At 44.0% G+C, this 17180-nt stretch overlaps 1 protein-coding gene across 1 annotated transcript in view; it reads left to right on the forward strand.

Moving 5' to 3' along the window:
- The first annotated feature begins 443 nt into the window (after positions 1 to 443).
- Positions 444 to 17180, forward strand: part of nalf1b (NALCN channel auxiliary factor 1b) — an 84250-nt gene continuing 67513 nt past the window's right edge. The window contains exon 1 of the mRNA XM_073474029.1: positions 444 to 1175. Coding sequence (XP_073330130.1) covers positions 444 to 1175 — 732 coding nt within the window. The remainder of the gene's footprint in view (positions 1176 to 17180) is intronic.

The following is a 17180-nucleotide window of genomic DNA, read 5'->3' on the forward strand; positions in this document are numbered from 1 at the left end:
AGAGACACCAGCCTGCGTGCATCGAAAGCGCTCGTTGCTCTCCTTTAAGTGAATCTGCAAAGCGAACGGCGGCAGACGCGCAGCATCAGTACCGAGAGGCTCGCAACAGCTGGTCTCCCTGCGCCCCCGACGAGAGAACAAACCCGGGGAGGGACGGTAGGGAGAGGGGGGCATGCGGTCAAAGAGGACGCCGTTTCCCCCCGGAGAGCCATGGAGAACCGGGATGCGGCAGCGCGAAGCTTAATCTGTGCGGGCGCGCTAATTGGATCGGAATAGCACCGATTGTTGCGGGCGCGATAGAGGAGCGCCCTGGACCGGCGGAGGCACGGCACCCCACCGTTACAGAGGAGAACCAACCGGAGCCCATCTCCCCTCAAGTCAATGAGTATTGTGGCAGAGCAGCCCCCGCGGTGGAGTCGGCCAGGGCAGCACTTTCCTAAAATATGACCAGGGGTGCTTGGATGCGTCGGCAGCATGATGAAGGCTTAAAATTCTGGTTTGCACCCCGAGAGAACGAGAAGCCATTTACCGAGTCGGAGCGGGCCCAGAGATGGCGACTGTCGCTGGCCTCTCTGCTCTTCATCACCGTCCTGCTCTCTGATCACTTGTGGTTCTGCGCCGAGGCGAAACTGACGCGAACCCGAGACAAGCGGTCGGACGAGGGGCTGCTTGCATTTACGGACATGGGCGAGTACTCCAGCTCCCTCCACCGACACCATACCCCAACAACATCACCTGACCCCCGCCGTCTCGCCAGAGAGCAAGATGTTATTTTTATAGGGAATTCTACTCTGTGGCGAATGGACACCTGTCACCCTGACAGCCTGTTCAAAGACTGCTTTACTTTCACGGACGCGGAGACCGTGTGCCCGGGCCTCTCCGGTGGAGGGGGAGAGGGGACACAGTCGGCGTACGTGAATCTGAGCGATTTATACCTTTCTTTTTGTAATTCCTACTCACTTTTGGATTTGTTTAACGGGTTTACGAGTCTGGGCAATTTGACTTGCACCCTGGGTATGACCGCGGGGGACGACCAGGATGGATGCAAAGAGTGCGTCCGGGCTTATCAGAGTCTGGACCGGGAGGCGGAGAAGAACTACCGGGAGTTTGAGCTGCTGGTTCAGAAATACGAGACGGATGCGTACTCGGTTAGGACGTGCATGGAGGAATGCAAGGTAGGACTAACGAGGCCGGCTCGTGCACGCGCGCGAGTGCGTTTAAGGGGGTGGGTTCACAGTCGTCATGGCAACCGTTGGGCTTATCTTTGAGTATATTGGTATGTTGTATTTTTTGCAGAGTTGGGGCCAGCAGTGGCCCGTCAGGGTTTTTTTGCACAAACACACAGTTGCACCACATGAGGACGGGTGGAGGACGGGGTCAACAGACTCCCCCCCTGCTCCTCTTCCTCCAAGCCTAATCTTTCCAACGTGGACCACTTTGTGACCTGTGGAAGAAGAAGTGACGTTTGACATTTGGAGTAAGGGCCCGGGCCAGCTCTGTGAGGCGAGGGTTAGAGAGGGCCGCCCAGTGGTGCTCATTTCAATATCGTTAATAGCTCACGAGTGATTTCTGCACCTAATCCCAGGCTTTGTATTGTCCCCAGTTTGCTTGTTGTTCCAATAACGTGCCAGTCTTAGAGCACATACCTCACTCAGGCTGCTGGTGGAGTACATGTTGTGCATGTCAACAGCATCTACATCACCTACACGTGCACACACACAGACAAACTCAGTCTGAGTTGTGTTACTTGCCTGTAGATAGAAACATGGCGGGGATAGGTTGGGTGGATTGCGCTTCAGTCTGTTTCATCTGTTGTGCGCTGGACAGTTGCAGGAGGCTCCGTCTCTCCTTCAGCTCTGTGTCCTCCTGTGCTCGCTGTCCGTGGTGCTGAAAGGAGGCCCTGCAGAGGGCCTCTCAGTTCAGGAGGACACGCTTGTTTCTCTGGCTTACATCCACTGTTTTAATGAGTCTGGCTGGCAGTGAAATATGGTCAAGTAGTTGACTTCATTGGCACAAAGACCAATGTTCTCTGTCTCTCCCACCTCCTGGCATACTTGATTAGGAGCTCATGAACCCACCTGATAGATGGAAGATATGCAGTGCGGGGGTCTTGGCTGTGGTTAACTACACAGGGGATGTGAGAGATTTGTGCAGAGATATATGACATTTGTCTAGCTTCTACATGCATTTCATTGCAGCAGATTTTAAAAGTTCGATGCCCCGCTGCTTGACCAATGTCCTCCCCCTGAACATTAAAGGTGCATTATGTAGTTTCGGGGAAGAAATTTTAATCAGGAGAGAAAGTAACTAAACAAACTAAATAAACAAACTCTCTTCGTTTTCATGACTGAATAAACAAACTGACCTTAAAGGACCCTGTTTTTATGAGGCGGACCCTGCCACCTTTCTAACTTCAGACAGTGTTCTCGGGACGTTATTTGCCTCTGAGAACAGCTTGTTTATTCAGTTATGGAATTTTTTTGTCATTAATATTGTAAATAATAAAATTCTGAGTTAAAATTTCGTCCTCAAAAAACCTACATAGTGCCCCTTTAAAGGTTTTGAGGAACTGTAATGGCAGCTGCATCATCGCCACAACAGGTGATGGGGTGAGGGAGCGAACCTCAAAAAGCAGGAAGTCTCGCCTCCAAATGATCCTGCAGCCCAAACTCATTTCTCCAAGATGGATGTTGTACAAGGGCAGATGGGCTGTGAGTGCTGATAATCCATGTGTGTGTGTATGTGTGTGTGTGTGCGTGTGTGTGTGATAGTTAGTGGGAGGATATACTGAGGATAAACCTTCACAAAGGAATCATGTGCCGTTTATATGTTTGTTTATTGTGAGTCATACCTTATTGTTATGCCTGCCTGTTTGTCGGAGACTGTGTGTGTGCATTTGAATCCGCTTCCTATAACATCTTATAGTTGCCTCCTTCTTATTCCATCTAATCAGTTGTGTGCATTTGCACTCCTACTCTTTGCTAATGTAATCAGACTCAGGCAGTGCTACAGCAGCCTTTTAGCCCCTTTAGCCCAATCTGAATTGCTAATCTGCTTCAGTGTTCGTATGACCTTTGTGAGAGCACATCACCCCAGGCCTGCATCGCAAACCAGTACTCCTTGAAGAAGCACTCTGCTGGACAATAAAAAGACATTAGACAGCTTGAAACAACAATTACAGCTATTCGCTCTTATCTCTCTTATTTCTCTCATCTCAGCCCTTTTTGCTCTTGTAAATTCTTGGTCCACATTTTAAACAGCTGCTGAGGGCTCCTTTCAAATGGTTCAAATGAATTGAAAATGTAAAAATCACATGGTGGTTGTGTGTGCTGTAGATGTGTGTTCAGCAGTGAGATGAGAAGAAAAGGAGAAGGAATGATGGAAAAAGTGAGGTGCTGAAGATGGGAAACTGTCGAATGGAGACAGCTATATCAACACATACACACAACACACATAATAAGACATGACTAGCCAGCCAGTCTTCATGGACAGATGTAAGCTGAAGGTGTCATCATCATTCAAAGCAGCTAGTTTTCATCAGGATGCTGCATGGCACCGAGTCCGCCTTGTTTATTGCCAGAGAACGACGTGTTACTAGAGTTTGCCAGTTAGCTTAGCTAGAAGAGGAAATCAATCAAAATTCATTAGAAAAACAAGCGAGACACTTATGTATTTGGATATTTGGTTGGTGTAAGTGAAGCAAATGTTACAAACACGAAAAGAATCAAACAACATTTTGCAAAGTTAACGCAAAAACATGACCAAACCAAACGACCGGAGCTCCCTTTGAGTCAGCTGAATGATGGGATTACAAAAGGGATTGTGAAGGCCCGCTAGATGTCTTTCAATGGACACTTGAAAGGCTGTGGGACACCCTGATATGCAAATTGTCATAAAGATGATACATTTTTTGAGATAGTTAGGTCCCACTAGCTGAGCTGTATCTATAGTACAGTGTCTGGATGAAAATTATAAGGAATTCAATGCATGATCTGCTTCAACAGTCAAACCTCCATCATGTGTGATACACAGTAAATGCAAAGAGAGGCCTGCCATCGTCACTTCGCAGAAATGCTCGGAAGTGCTTTGTTTACCATCCACTGTCAATATGACGTCGGCCTATGTTCTACTGAGTGTTTCCATTATGGCCATATCAATTGATTAGTTAAAGGTCCTATCTGTAAGACTTCCCAGCTCGTCAAATACTGGCACTTGAGGATGGCGGCCGACCAGACCGACTCAAAAATCAACTTTCTTATCGAGTGTACTTTTAAGGTTGTACAACCCTGATTCCCAAAAAGTCGGAACGCTGCATAAAATATTAATATAGACAAAATCTTAACTTCTGAACTGTGTTTACTGACAGGGATACTTTTTCTGAATAATAAGTACTTTAACCGTTGATACTTTAAGCACACTTTGCTGATAACACAAGACCAAACAGGAGTTCATTCAATCATTTAGTCTCTAATAGAGATGGATCACCAGTTAACCTTCCTCTTCCTCGGCGACCGCATGCCTGGCGGCAGATAAAACTGTATAGTGATAGCGATGTTTATAGGGACCCGATGCAAACGCAGACGGTTTCATTATTCTATACCAATTTGTTCAATCAAACATTTACTTTGTAATAATACTTTGAAGCAGAAAACGTGTCTATTGCAGTTTAAGTACGGTTTTGAATGCTGAGTATTTTCAGAGTTGTATTAGTACTTTTACTTAAAGATGTATTTCACAACTGGAAAGATGGCCTCTATACACTAAGAAAAAGCAATTATTTTTTTAAATTAATGCTACATGAACAGAGAAAAAACATAATAATTGCTGTGGTATTGGTGAGAAATGGACAATGAACAGGATCGGGGTTAATATTTGCCTAATATTTGGTTTAACAGTTTGATCAGAGTTTTTTCAGCCTCCCTTTTCACAGTACATAAACAATATGGCGGCCACTTCAGCTAAACAGTATGATAAAATATATTTCTGAAAACATTTTAGGGAGAAATAGGCAGTGTAGTAACACAATTTTGGTTTATAATTTATCGGCACTGCTTAATTTAGACAGTTTGATCTGAGTCTGGTGAGACGGCTTTAAGTAAAGGATCTTTCTTTCTTTCTTTCTTTCTTTCTTTCTTTCTTTCCTTCCTTCTTCTGTTCTTCACCTTTTGATCTCTGTATGTACCTGTTTACACCACACAGACACACACAGACACACACACGGAGCCCCATGTGCAGTGTTTCCTGCAGGTCCAGACCTGACTGTCCCTTCCGGTGTAATTTAATTTGCACTCCCATAATTCTCTGCTTCTCTGGTGGCTCTGTCTCCAGGGCTGTATCTCAACATGTTGATCTCCTCTCTCTCCCTCTCTCTGTCATTGTCTCTCGCCTACTTTCACATCCTCTCTCTCCGTCTTCCTCCCATCTGTGTCACAGCTCTGAGGAACCAACATCACACGTACACATGTGTCCACTGTTTGCCTCTACATCACCTCTGCCCCCCCTCGCCCTCCTCCTTATAGACTTACTTCCCATCAGGGGCCTTGGTTTCTGTCCCTGTCTCTCTGTATGTAGGTGTTTAGCTCTCTCTGCCTGCTGGAGTGAAAGATACTGATCTAGGTTAGGGCTCTTTCCTTCTCTTCAATTACAGGCCTGTCCACACAGATCCCACTGTGTGCTCCTTCACCCAGCCTTCCCTGGCCCCTCTGCTTATTCAATCACCTTTCTCCTCGATCACTCTCCATTCCTACAAGACTATTCACTTGAGCCCCTATTTAATTTAGTTGTTCAGCTTTATGTTTTAACTCTGCAGTGGGGAAAGGCTGATTGTGTTTTCCATTAAATAAAGCAGAATTACAAACACCACGAGAAGCAGATGGTCAGAGAGATGAAGGGAGGAGGAGCACAGAAATACAGCAGGTAGAAACAAGACAGTCATGCTAGCAACTCTAGGAGGAGAAAAGCTTATTTACCCGACTGTAAATAATGTAGCATGTTAGCTCAGTTAGCCAGGGGAGTGTTGGTGTTTACACCACTAGCACACGAGCTTTGGACCGATGGGAGAAAGAGGTTTACATTACATAGACGTCTTTGACACAATGTCAACACTGTTGTTTCTTCGCATTCTGGAGATAATTTTAGTTAATTGTTGAATGTTTTGAACAATAAATCTTACATATTGCACCTTTAAATATTGACAGGTAAGAGTGAAAATTCATTCTTGACCCTGGAAAGAGCTGTGAGCCCATATTGTAAGCCAATCCCAATCCCAATTTTCGCACTATTCGTAGAAATACGTAACTTAAAAGCCAGCAGTAGGCTGCAACCAACAACTATTTTCATTATCGATTAATCTGCTGATTAATAAAAAAATGTCAAAAAACTGTGAGAAATGCTCGTCTCATCTTCAAGTTTTGCTGAACGAACAGCTTAAAATCAAGAAGACTCTTCATTTGCCATCATAGATGACAAAGAAATGCAGCAGATCCTTACATTGCAGAAGCTAGAACCAACAAATCTTTGACATTTTTTGATTGAAATGATCACTCAATCATCAAAATAGTTGGTAATTATGACTTTTTTGACCGACTAATCGTTTAATCGAGTGATTGCTGCAGCTCTAATCAATAGGCTGACATTTCCATAGAGACCTGTTGCTAGCATGGCTAATATACACAGTGTATATGTAAATAACATTTAGTATTTCAGCTCGAACTGACAGAGAAGATAAAATATACACTATTTTTTATCCGTAGCATTCACAGTTTAGAGGTAGTATCACAATGAAAAACATACTGACTCAGCATATGTTAATACCTTCTGCTTTACTACAAAAGGTTGTGCTAAACTACACTTTTACGCCGCAACTGACAGCTTACTTTATGTAAATTAGATGAAGGTCGGCGTCGACGCGGCACATAATGTACAGATTGCTCTGCTATCAACGGCGACCGCATGGCCCTGCTGCAAGTCCTGCACTGTCCTCTCTCCCTCTCCCTCAAATTCAATTAGGGCTCTGTTGCTTCTCGATGCAGCTCAAATAGATCCAGGGAAACTCCCCTTCATATGAGCTGCCAGTGTTTGTTTCTCCCCAGGCAGGAGATAAGGGAATGTGTCTGTTCGAGAAGAACACAGCAGCACTCCCATGGAAACGCCTCCTCGTCGTCCTCTATTCCCTGTCTACGCAGCACAATGAGACCGTACAGCTCCCTCCTTCGCTGCCTTGGGCCTCGGCTCCAATCAACACATCCACAGTCATTTCTTTCTCTCCATATAATTTGCCTCCCTCTTTCCTGCAGGCCACCGATCTGAAAAAAGGCTCCGTCCCTCATTCAGTTAATACATATGGAGGCGAACTGTCCTGCTTGCCTGGTGCGCAGCGTGGGTACCGTTTAGGTCAACAGTGTGTGCTCGTCCATGCATGTGTGTGCAACTGTGTGCAAGAACAAGCCGCACGTATCCAGCCAATCGCCGCGGGCCATAACTCATCTCTGCTGATAATAAGATAAAAGTTGCATCGAGTCCTTTTACTGCGTCCAATTCGATCAGATCTATGACATAAACAAATTATGACTTTTACAAATGCACACTTGTTCTCTGTCTCATCTCTCCTCCATCTTAGTTGAATGATTTGATGAGTGGGTGATGTGTTAGCTTTGATTTTCTGTGACAAAGTGAAGAGAGAGAGAGAGAGAGAAGGGGCTAGAGAGAGCGGAAATGGCTGCTATTGATAACTGATTACTGACATTAAACCCTGGAGACGTAAAATCGGTAAACATCGGGCATTAATTTGTTTAAGCTAATGACGATTTTAAGGTGTTTAACAGCCAGTTGTGTGTGTTCGATGATATCTGCTATTTCAGTTTTTATGCAGGGCTATTTGGTATTAAAGAAATGAAAGTGACATGTGGATTAACAAAACGAGAACGCAAAAACACAAACCATCTGAGATACACCAGTGCCACCATGACAGCCCAGAACCTGCTCCATATCTCTGGTCTGAATTCTCCTTTGTGCTGAGATGCACAGGTTAATTCAGTTCTCGCGCCTCACCGTGACATTAATCCGTAAACCGACTTGTTGTTTGAAAGGGATAGAAATCTGCCTGTCAATGGGATGAATCATTGATAAAAATGGAACCCATTTAATCAGAACTTCATTGAAGCAGCTCTTTGGAAGCCATTTATAAAGCAGGGAGTGCGAGTACGTGCTATTTAGACACTATTTTTAGAGTATGATCTGTAAGCTGTTTAATGGTGTTCATATTGGACGATAAAGTGAATAGAACAGAACGTCGCATTCAAAACCTCCTCTGGAGGTAAAGGCCTCTGAATTATGAATGAATTCGAGGTGAACGGGGTCTTGATGTGAAACTTCAGTGTAGAATAGATGAATGAACAAGGGTTAAATAATGGAACTGTCACGATTATCATGGTGTGTTTACAGGTTCTGGTAGGACTGCATTTAAGAAAAATCTGAGGGTGATGAGTTAGAAAGACGTCAGCTTAGTTGACCATTGTAATTTGAGGGATAGGCCGATGAACAATGACAGTCAACAACTTCTGCGCCCTGTACCGTGATTTTAAAGGCGCCCCTCCAGACAGCACAGTAAGGCAGTGTGTCTTGGTGTAAGGCAGGAGTTGTTGCCGTTTGTGACGTGAGAGAGAAAATAAAATAAGTTTGTTGCTGCTCAGTGCACTTAAGTTAATATCTCCACGTCCTGTTTATTACTTTCCTATTGAACCAGCTCAGGTAGGCAAACCCAGAACGCTCGGTTGAATTTGTGGCAGTGCCGTTTGTTTGCGGTGGGGCTGTTAGTGTATGCCAATTTGGCTGACATCGCCCAACCCTAGCTGAGTCTTATTCTCAGGTTGTCTCAGGTTGTTTGGGTCAGTGATCCAGATCATATGTCTCTGTGCATGTTTTTTAAGCTCACACAAACTACTGCTACTAGCATAACACACCAGAATCTCCAATCAAACGGTTTTGCTCCTGTGGTCTATTACGCAGAACATGAGCATCACTGGTGATTAAGCAAATAGATTTGGTGAAAAATAATCAGGATCTGATAAATGTGGATGTGACTTCCTGTATATACTGGTGATGCTGCTGGAAACTGTCCAAGTTGACTGTAGCTTTTTGTCACCTCCCCCGTCTGCAGCCACCAGGCGAGAAGGGTTTCATCTTAAACAAGCCTATTCTATCAAAACCTATCCACTGCCTGCTTAACATGCATGAATCGCAGGGTGCTTTATTCCCCAGAGCTCGACTTATGAGGCAGCACTTCCTCTCATCTCATGGAGCCTCGTCACTTTAATAGGTGAAGGTTTGGGAATGCTCAAGACTCATGGTCTTTTTAGTTTTTTATGGATGTTGATAGAGACAACTTAACTTTAAATAATGGCGGGCATCAGTGACCAGCTAACGTTAGCCACGGGATCGTGCGTAGGTGTATGCTCGCTATGTGACAATCTGCCGGTGTGCGTGGTTGCAGTGAAAATGTGGTATGGAAAGCAGGATGGATTTGATAACGAAGGATACTATCAGATGGCATAAAAAATTCATTGTGGCCAAAAAGATTGAAATGAGCAGCGTTCTAGCCAGATATTGAAAAGGTAACAATGCGTCATCTCTCTAAGACGCTATGTCAGTAAGCTGCCTGCTCACAGAGCCTATCCCATGTGGACATTTCACAAAAATGACATGGGACATGGCATTAGCTGTTATTATTCCAGGATGAAAGCAGGAAAGCAATTCCAGCATATGTAACATGCTGTCGTGGCCTTTATCTGAACCCGATCAATGTACCCACTGAATGATCTGCGTGGGTGAAAGAGCATTGATCTGTTATTGGTGAGGAAGCGGTGGGAGTGAGAGCCTGTAATGACGAGCAAAACCTTTGTCGAAGTCCAAGTGAGTCATCCATGTGTTGGTGCTAGCTAATGGATCGTTGTTAGCTACCTAGCTAGCATGCTAAGTTATTCTTCTCCTGGTGTTTTTTTTTTTTTAGCCAAGTAGCTTCAGATGCATTGCCTCCTTTGAATTTACTGAAGTATTGCTGACCATTTAAGCATGTAGTCTGGGAAAACCAGGGATTGCAAACAAATGTAGGATCTGGCGAACAGAGACAGTCAGTTAAAATTGCATCTGGATTTCACCTGCAGAAAAGACACTTGAAATGGGAATAAAAGCGACAAGAACAAAAAGAAAGTGACAGCAGCAGTAGCGCTGAGAAAAGCTACAGTCTGAGCATCACTGGCAGAGAAACAGAAACCAGTCACAGTTCCCAGACTCTGGTGACATTCTCACATTACTGAGTCATCATCGTCATCAGCCGCTCACAGCATGTCCTGATTCAGAGAGAGCTGAGCAGAACAGCGAGGGAAGATAGACACACGTACATGCAGTCTCTAAACTCACGCATACTGTATGTATACATGGCACATTATAGCATAACCAACAACACCTCACACATAGGAGAGAGGCTGACAGCCACCAGGTGTAGGAAGCTAACAGAAGAGGGAGAGAGAATGACAAATGAATGGTTAGATTAGAGGAAATAACCAGTGATGTGTGCAGCAGATCCCCTGACATACTGTATTTTCTCTGGGTTTTGTACAAACAATTATTTGAGCACCTGGTCCTAATCCTTTCCATTTTAATCAGGCTAGTGTTTCTGTCAATGGATGAGTGTGTGTGTGTGTGTGGGTGTATGTGTGTGTGTGTTGAGTGAGGGCGCATGTTTGCATGCATGAGTGCATCACATAGTGGGATGTTGTTGTTTTCTGTCATGAATTTAGTATGAAGAGTGAAAGGAAAGGAATAGTTTGACATTTGGGGGATTCATTAAACGCTTTCCTGCTCAGAGTTCGATGAGACTTTCGACTCCACTCTCGTGTCAGTTAACATGAAGCTACAGCTACAGCAGACAGTTAGCCTAGCTTAACAAACAGACTGAAAGCATGGGGCTAAGTCATTTTTTCTAGTTTGACTTTTGTACTGGTTAAACCAACAAGACATAGCGTGTCAGTTTGTAAGCTTTAGAGGTGCTGGTAGGTGGGTTTTTGTTACCTTTGGATGGAGCCAGGCTAAGCTAGGCTAAGTGGCTGATGGTGTGAGCTTAATATTTACAGTACAAACATGAGCGTGGTATTGATCTTCTCATCTAACCCTCAGCCAGAAAGCAAGCATGTTTTTGTTTTGAGCATGTTTTTCCATCAGTGGAAAACATTTTCAATTTATAGGTTGCAACTAGTCACCAGATGTTGAATGTGGGTATTGTCCTCTTCAGCTATCGAAGTATTATTAATAATTTAAAAGTCCCTGTCACTACGGGAAGCCACAACTAGCCTACAGCCTCCGAGCTAGCAACCTACACGCTGACAACGGCGAGTTAGCCTAAACCTAACCTGGTCGTTAATGGTACGAATGCCAAATGTAGACTGTGGGTTTAAGCCATGAAGCTAGGCTAAGTGGCTGACGGTACCTATTTCAGGTGGCCAGTGGCAAGCTGCATGTAACAGTTTTCAAAATCCGCATTGCTACAGGAGACAATAACAATAACCTCCGAGCTAGCAACTTACACACTGACAACAGCAAGTTAGCCTATCCCTAACCTGGTCGCTAATGCTATGAATGTAAAAAAGCTAGCAGTTTGTAACCTACCTTTTCTTTTACGGGATGAATAGCAAATTTAAAGCCAATATCCGCCTCTCCAAAATGGAATAAATGGAAATGTTCCACTATTTTTGTGTTTTTTCCCTATAGCAGAATGATAATGGGTGCAGCCAGACCTATCACTCATGTTTGTCTGGCTATGCAAGATACGTAGGTTGCAAGTAACAATTATTTTTCTTCTAAACCGATTTTGTCAATAAAATGTCAGAAAATAAAATTCCCATATAATTACCCTGAGCCCCGGGTGATGTATTTATATAGCCTGTTTTATTCGAGCCAAGCTATTCAGTTATACTTTATATGACAAAGAAAAGCAGCAAATGATCACACTTGAGGAGCTGGAAACACAGAATGTTTAGCATTTTTGCTTGATTATGCGATACATTTTCTGTCCATTGCCTCATCGAATGATCAAATAATTGTTTCAGCACCAGCTGCAACTGCCTGATATTCAGTCGTACAATGGTGGCACTCACAAATAAGAGCACAGGGTTTTTTTTCTTGTTTTATTATACGTGTGAAAAATATGCACTTTGTTTGGAAGATCTAAATGTTTTCAGTCATGATGGATATTTGTCTGGTTATTTTAGAAACATTGGATGTTTCCTGGCTGTTTCCGGGGCACCTGATTGAAGGTTGCACTCACCATTCACGTGTGATATTTGAAACTCTCAAAATAATCTTTGTTTTTAGTTGTTTGTTTATGTGTGTGACTACCTGTGTTTCTCCTTAAAAAGGTATTTTCCAGGTGTGGTGGAAAAACCTCCAAATGAGCGTTTAGACTAAATGCCTCCATTCAAACTGATGTAAATGAGTTTGTGCTGTCCTCCTCACAGGCCTCATTATGAAGCCAAAGAGGCTGATTATTCACATCATTACTCCAGTGGCACCTAGCAACCACCTCACCGCCGAGGAGCTGTTCCTGGTGCGTGATGCAGGCTCAAAGTATGTGCGACCTGCGGTGCGTTTGGCGGTCCGATTAAGGATTCTGCGAGTTGGCTAGTAGTATCCTCGGCCCACCACCGGTCTGCCACAGTAATTTGATTGTGGAGGGGGCGGGGAGGGGCGGAGAGAGAGGGGTTATTGATGGGTACAGATAGAACATGGAAGAGGAACAAAGCAAGACAGAAGAGGAATGGAGGGGAGCTTGACCTGATGATGAGGGTCTTATCGGCACCTCTTCGTAATGGTTTTTCACCTGCCATGTGTGTGTGTGTGTGTGTGTGTGAAGGGGATGGATGGTGAAGGGGATGGATGGTGGAAGGGTTAGTGGGGTTTTCACCTGCTGAATCTTCCCTCTTTGTCTAAAACCCTTTTGTCCATTTGTCCTCAGCCCCCATCTGCCATTTGTCAACTGCAGCTGTGTCGCTCTTTCTTCATCCTTTTTACTCCATCTTTCACACTGTTAAGCTTCATCCTTCTATTTACTCAATTTCTTCCGTCTGTTGCCCACTTGGAAACTACCTGTACAACATGGAGGATGGTGCTCCAGTCCTGTCCCGCTTTGTCTCTTTTATTGCAGTTTTTCTTTACAGTGGCAACGACGGGCCCTGACTGATTCTCTGTAAATAATTCATCTGTCATTGACTTTTCAAAAGCACTGAGGAGGAACTGGAACTCCTCTCCCTTGATCCCACACCCCTGTGACACCGCTGCACCTCGCTTTTCTTTTTAAAACAAAGGCACACATGCACACACTAAAGCACGTACAAATCAATATTAGCACTTGGGATGGGAATTTCTTTGAATGCTGATCATCAGGTAACATTGCTGACCAGTGCGGACAAAGACACTAAATTGTTTCTTTGTAGTCACATACTAAAGCAGAAAAATCAGTTTGGAAATCAACTTTGGCAACAGGTTTCTCAACATTTCTTTTATGGATGGACATTCTGTCCTAAAAATAATGTGAGGATCTTTTTTTATTACAATAGCGATCCACGAAAATTTTTAGCGAATAAAATAGCTTTTCCTCATCCGCCATGTCATAGTCGAGGAAGTGACTAGTCCAGTCCATGTAGTACATTACTCTACTGGTCTATTCACATAACGAGGATCTGATAGTCAATGAGGTTATATGAACTCAGAAGTAAGAGGACGTTGAATACTTCAATCTATGGCTTGAAATCTATTGCTGGCTAAAATCATCAGATTGCCTTCCTCCAATTTCAACAAATGTCACAGGTACACACGAGTACTCATGACTCAAACACACAAATGTTACACGTCAAGCAAGATTGACTTTGTACTGAAAACAGAAACTTCTTTATTTCATCTGATCGAGTCATTTATGTGTTTTATGCGACAGAAGTCAGAGCTCAGAATCCTACAGAGCACAGCAGAGACAGCAGTCGTTGAGCATTTAGACAGCAGGGATGAGCTTTACATAAAATTAAGCTTTTTATGGTGTCCAGACAGCCACTGTACATCTGTGTTTGCTTCGCGCTAACCTGGGGGGCACGAATGTGTTTCGATGCAGATATTGTCTCCCTGCTGAAATCCCACGGAGTCTGACCTCGGCACTGACATTTTCTCCACACGGTCCTTTCCCTGTTTCCCTGTTTCCCTGTTTCCCTCCCGCCCCCCTTCCCGTTTCCTTTTTGCATCCCTTCCATTCCTCTTTTCCATTTTTATCAAGGTTGTTACCCGTCACACAATCGCTGCCCCTGTTCGTCACATCCTCCTCCTCCTCCTCTCCCTATCTTGCTCCCTGTAGCCCTAATCCTCCTGTGCTGGCTCTTAGCTGGATAAAGCTGTCTCCCATCCTTTCTCTTTATGGCAGGATTTACAGCAGTACCCTTTCATATCCCCCTTTTAGCACTCTTACGGTAGCTTCCTCTCTTATAGGGCCGTGCTCTCTGGAGAGCATAAAATTCAGTTGCCCAACGGAAGGAAATCCCTGAAGGAACCAGAGGGTCTCTGACAAACTACCCATGAATTGAAAGGGTTAAATATATTTGAATATATGTGTAACTGAAAGAAATCTTGAATAGGGTCGTGTTTAGATGGTAACATCGAACCCGCAAAAGATCTTGTGCGAATGATGATTTTAACCCAAACCATGATTTTTCCCCAACCTAGTGAAGACGTACACATCTTTTGCAAGACAGTTTCGAAAAGCTACATTTACCATCTAGCGTTGAGCATATGTATGAAAATGGAGGCGCTTTGTTTCTAAACTGGCTTTGCGACAGACTGTTGTACATTTACGTTTTGACCAGCTGTGAAGTGAAGACCTCTCTATTACTAGAATTTGTCCATCTCACAGTGAGTCATGGGGCTTCCCTCGCCTCGTTCAGGACTGTCTCACCCACTTTATCCCACAGAGAAGCTCAGGGAAGCGGCTCTGTGCAGCTCTTCAGTGGAGGTGGGGAATTTGACCAGATGTTCATTCACCAAAGCGACCACTTTTCTCTTGTTGAACTGAAAAATACTACTTGAAAACACCTACGATAAAGTAGTTATTTTCGCATTTGTCTTGCTCGTCGAAATTGGTTCTAACAAGGCAAAGAAGACGGTGCACTCGTAAACAGACTCGACAAAGCAACACAAAGGTGAAATGTGTTTTTAAACGATACCTTTACAAGAAAAAGGACTTTAAGGATCAGGGCTAAGCAGCCGGTTTTGCAAATCCACGTCTAGTTAACTACCTCACCTCCGTTTAAAGTGCAGAGCCGCTTCCCTGATGCTCCATTTTCAACATCCATCCATTTTTAAATGTGGTTGTCTTCACTTTCAGCTGTTAAATACATGTTTGTGCTCAACGTTTTGTTCAGTATCCTCTTGTCCTTGGTGTCTGGTAGTTCTGGTATGCATTGCAGCACCTGAGGTTAATGTGCTGTCATCCCTACAGTATAATACAGTATATGTGTGTGCGTTACTTCAGTCCCGCAGTGCAGTGTCTTTGAGAGGACAGAGTGAAAAGGAGTCAGAATTCGTCAGAGAGATTTTTCAAATATCTAACATTCAGGATTTAATGATTTGTTTTTGTGTTCTTGGCAGTGTTGGTGGGATCTGATGGAGGGCACATTACTGTATATGTGGCTGCGTCTGTATGTGTGCGTCTGTGTGTGTGTGACTGTGTGTGTGAGTAAGCAGAAAGAGTGAGCGAGAGAGAACGAGGGCGACTTTCACAAACGGACGTATTGATTTCCCATTTGAAAGCAGGGGTGAGTTTTCGGACGGGAGAGATTGGGAGGTGGAGTTGTCAGAGAAAAAAGGAAGACATGAGGTGGAAAGAAAAGACAAAAGCAGAGGGGGGGTGGGTCCGAGACTGACAGCTGACTAATATTGATGATGCTTGGAAAGAGAGGCTGGACACATGTAGAATGAGAGTGGACAAACAGGGGGGAGGGCTGGTGATTGGGTGTGTAGAGGCTTGGCCTTACATCCCCCCTTCCTCCCATCAGAGATTGATGCTTTCAGTCAAGGCACACAGATGCTGGTAGCACAACTCTGGCATAGGAAATGATGATGATTGATTGATAGGGGACGATGAGGGTCATATCCTGTGCAGAGGACAGCAGGACAGTTACTGACTGAATTACTTCGCCTCTCTCTTTCTCTCTTTTATCTCTTCCTCTGTCTCCATCAGTCCTCTGTTCACCTCCCCCAACCCACAATAACATCATCTCTGCCTTCCTGCATGATGTATCAAGTCAGCCTCTTTCTCTGTCTCTTTTCTCTCTTGCTGTTTTCTTCTCCCTTGCTACAGACGCTGTGACGCAAGTTTAGGTTATCTGTGGATTTTGAACCATCTGCAGTAATATCAACAGTCTTTTTGTTGTGAAAACCTCTCTGTGTGTAGCTGATAAACTCAGCATTCGCCAAGTCTTACATATTGTACCTTTTAAAACAATTATGTCACTGACGAGGCAAGACAGTCGTACCCAAAACACAGTACTGAGTTGTATAGACTCAAATATTGCAGATATTAGAATATTACTGAGAGGTTAAAAAAGAATAGGAATAAGCATATAAACCGCGAAAACATAAAATCAACTCGAGCCCAGATCGCCAGCTTAGCAGCAACACCGGATAACAGGTCAGCCGAGGCAGAGCAGCTGGAGAACATCAGAGGAAACACCTGAAAACATTTTCTCCATAAAATATGATTCAGTTTAACCGACATATTTGATATTGGGCAACATAGTGCTGCAAAACATTATGCACTCTTTCAGGGAGATCCTACCTGCCCATCCAAGTTACAATACAAGTGATTGAGGCACTGACGGAGACACCAGACTATATACCATCAAAAATAATTCAGAAGCTGTTATTTTAACAGCATATTGTGGCTTTAATGTTTCTAGCTGATTCAATTTAAAACTAAAATCCTGTGAAAGGGTCTTTCACAGATGCACTTGATGGCCTCCTGCATGATATGATGCTGAAAAGAAGACCCGGACACAGCTGCTAAGGTTACATTAAACTCTGATAAACTAGCACCTCGGCTCTCACAGGTTGGATGTTCCAGTCTTGAACAAGTATTTTTCCAAATAAAATAC

The sequence above is a fragment of the Pagrus major genome, chromosome 9 (assembly GCF_040436345.1).
Source record: "Pagrus major chromosome 9, Pma_NU_1.0".
Classification (NCBI taxonomy): domain Eukaryota; kingdom Metazoa; phylum Chordata; class Actinopteri; order Spariformes; family Sparidae; genus Pagrus; species Pagrus major.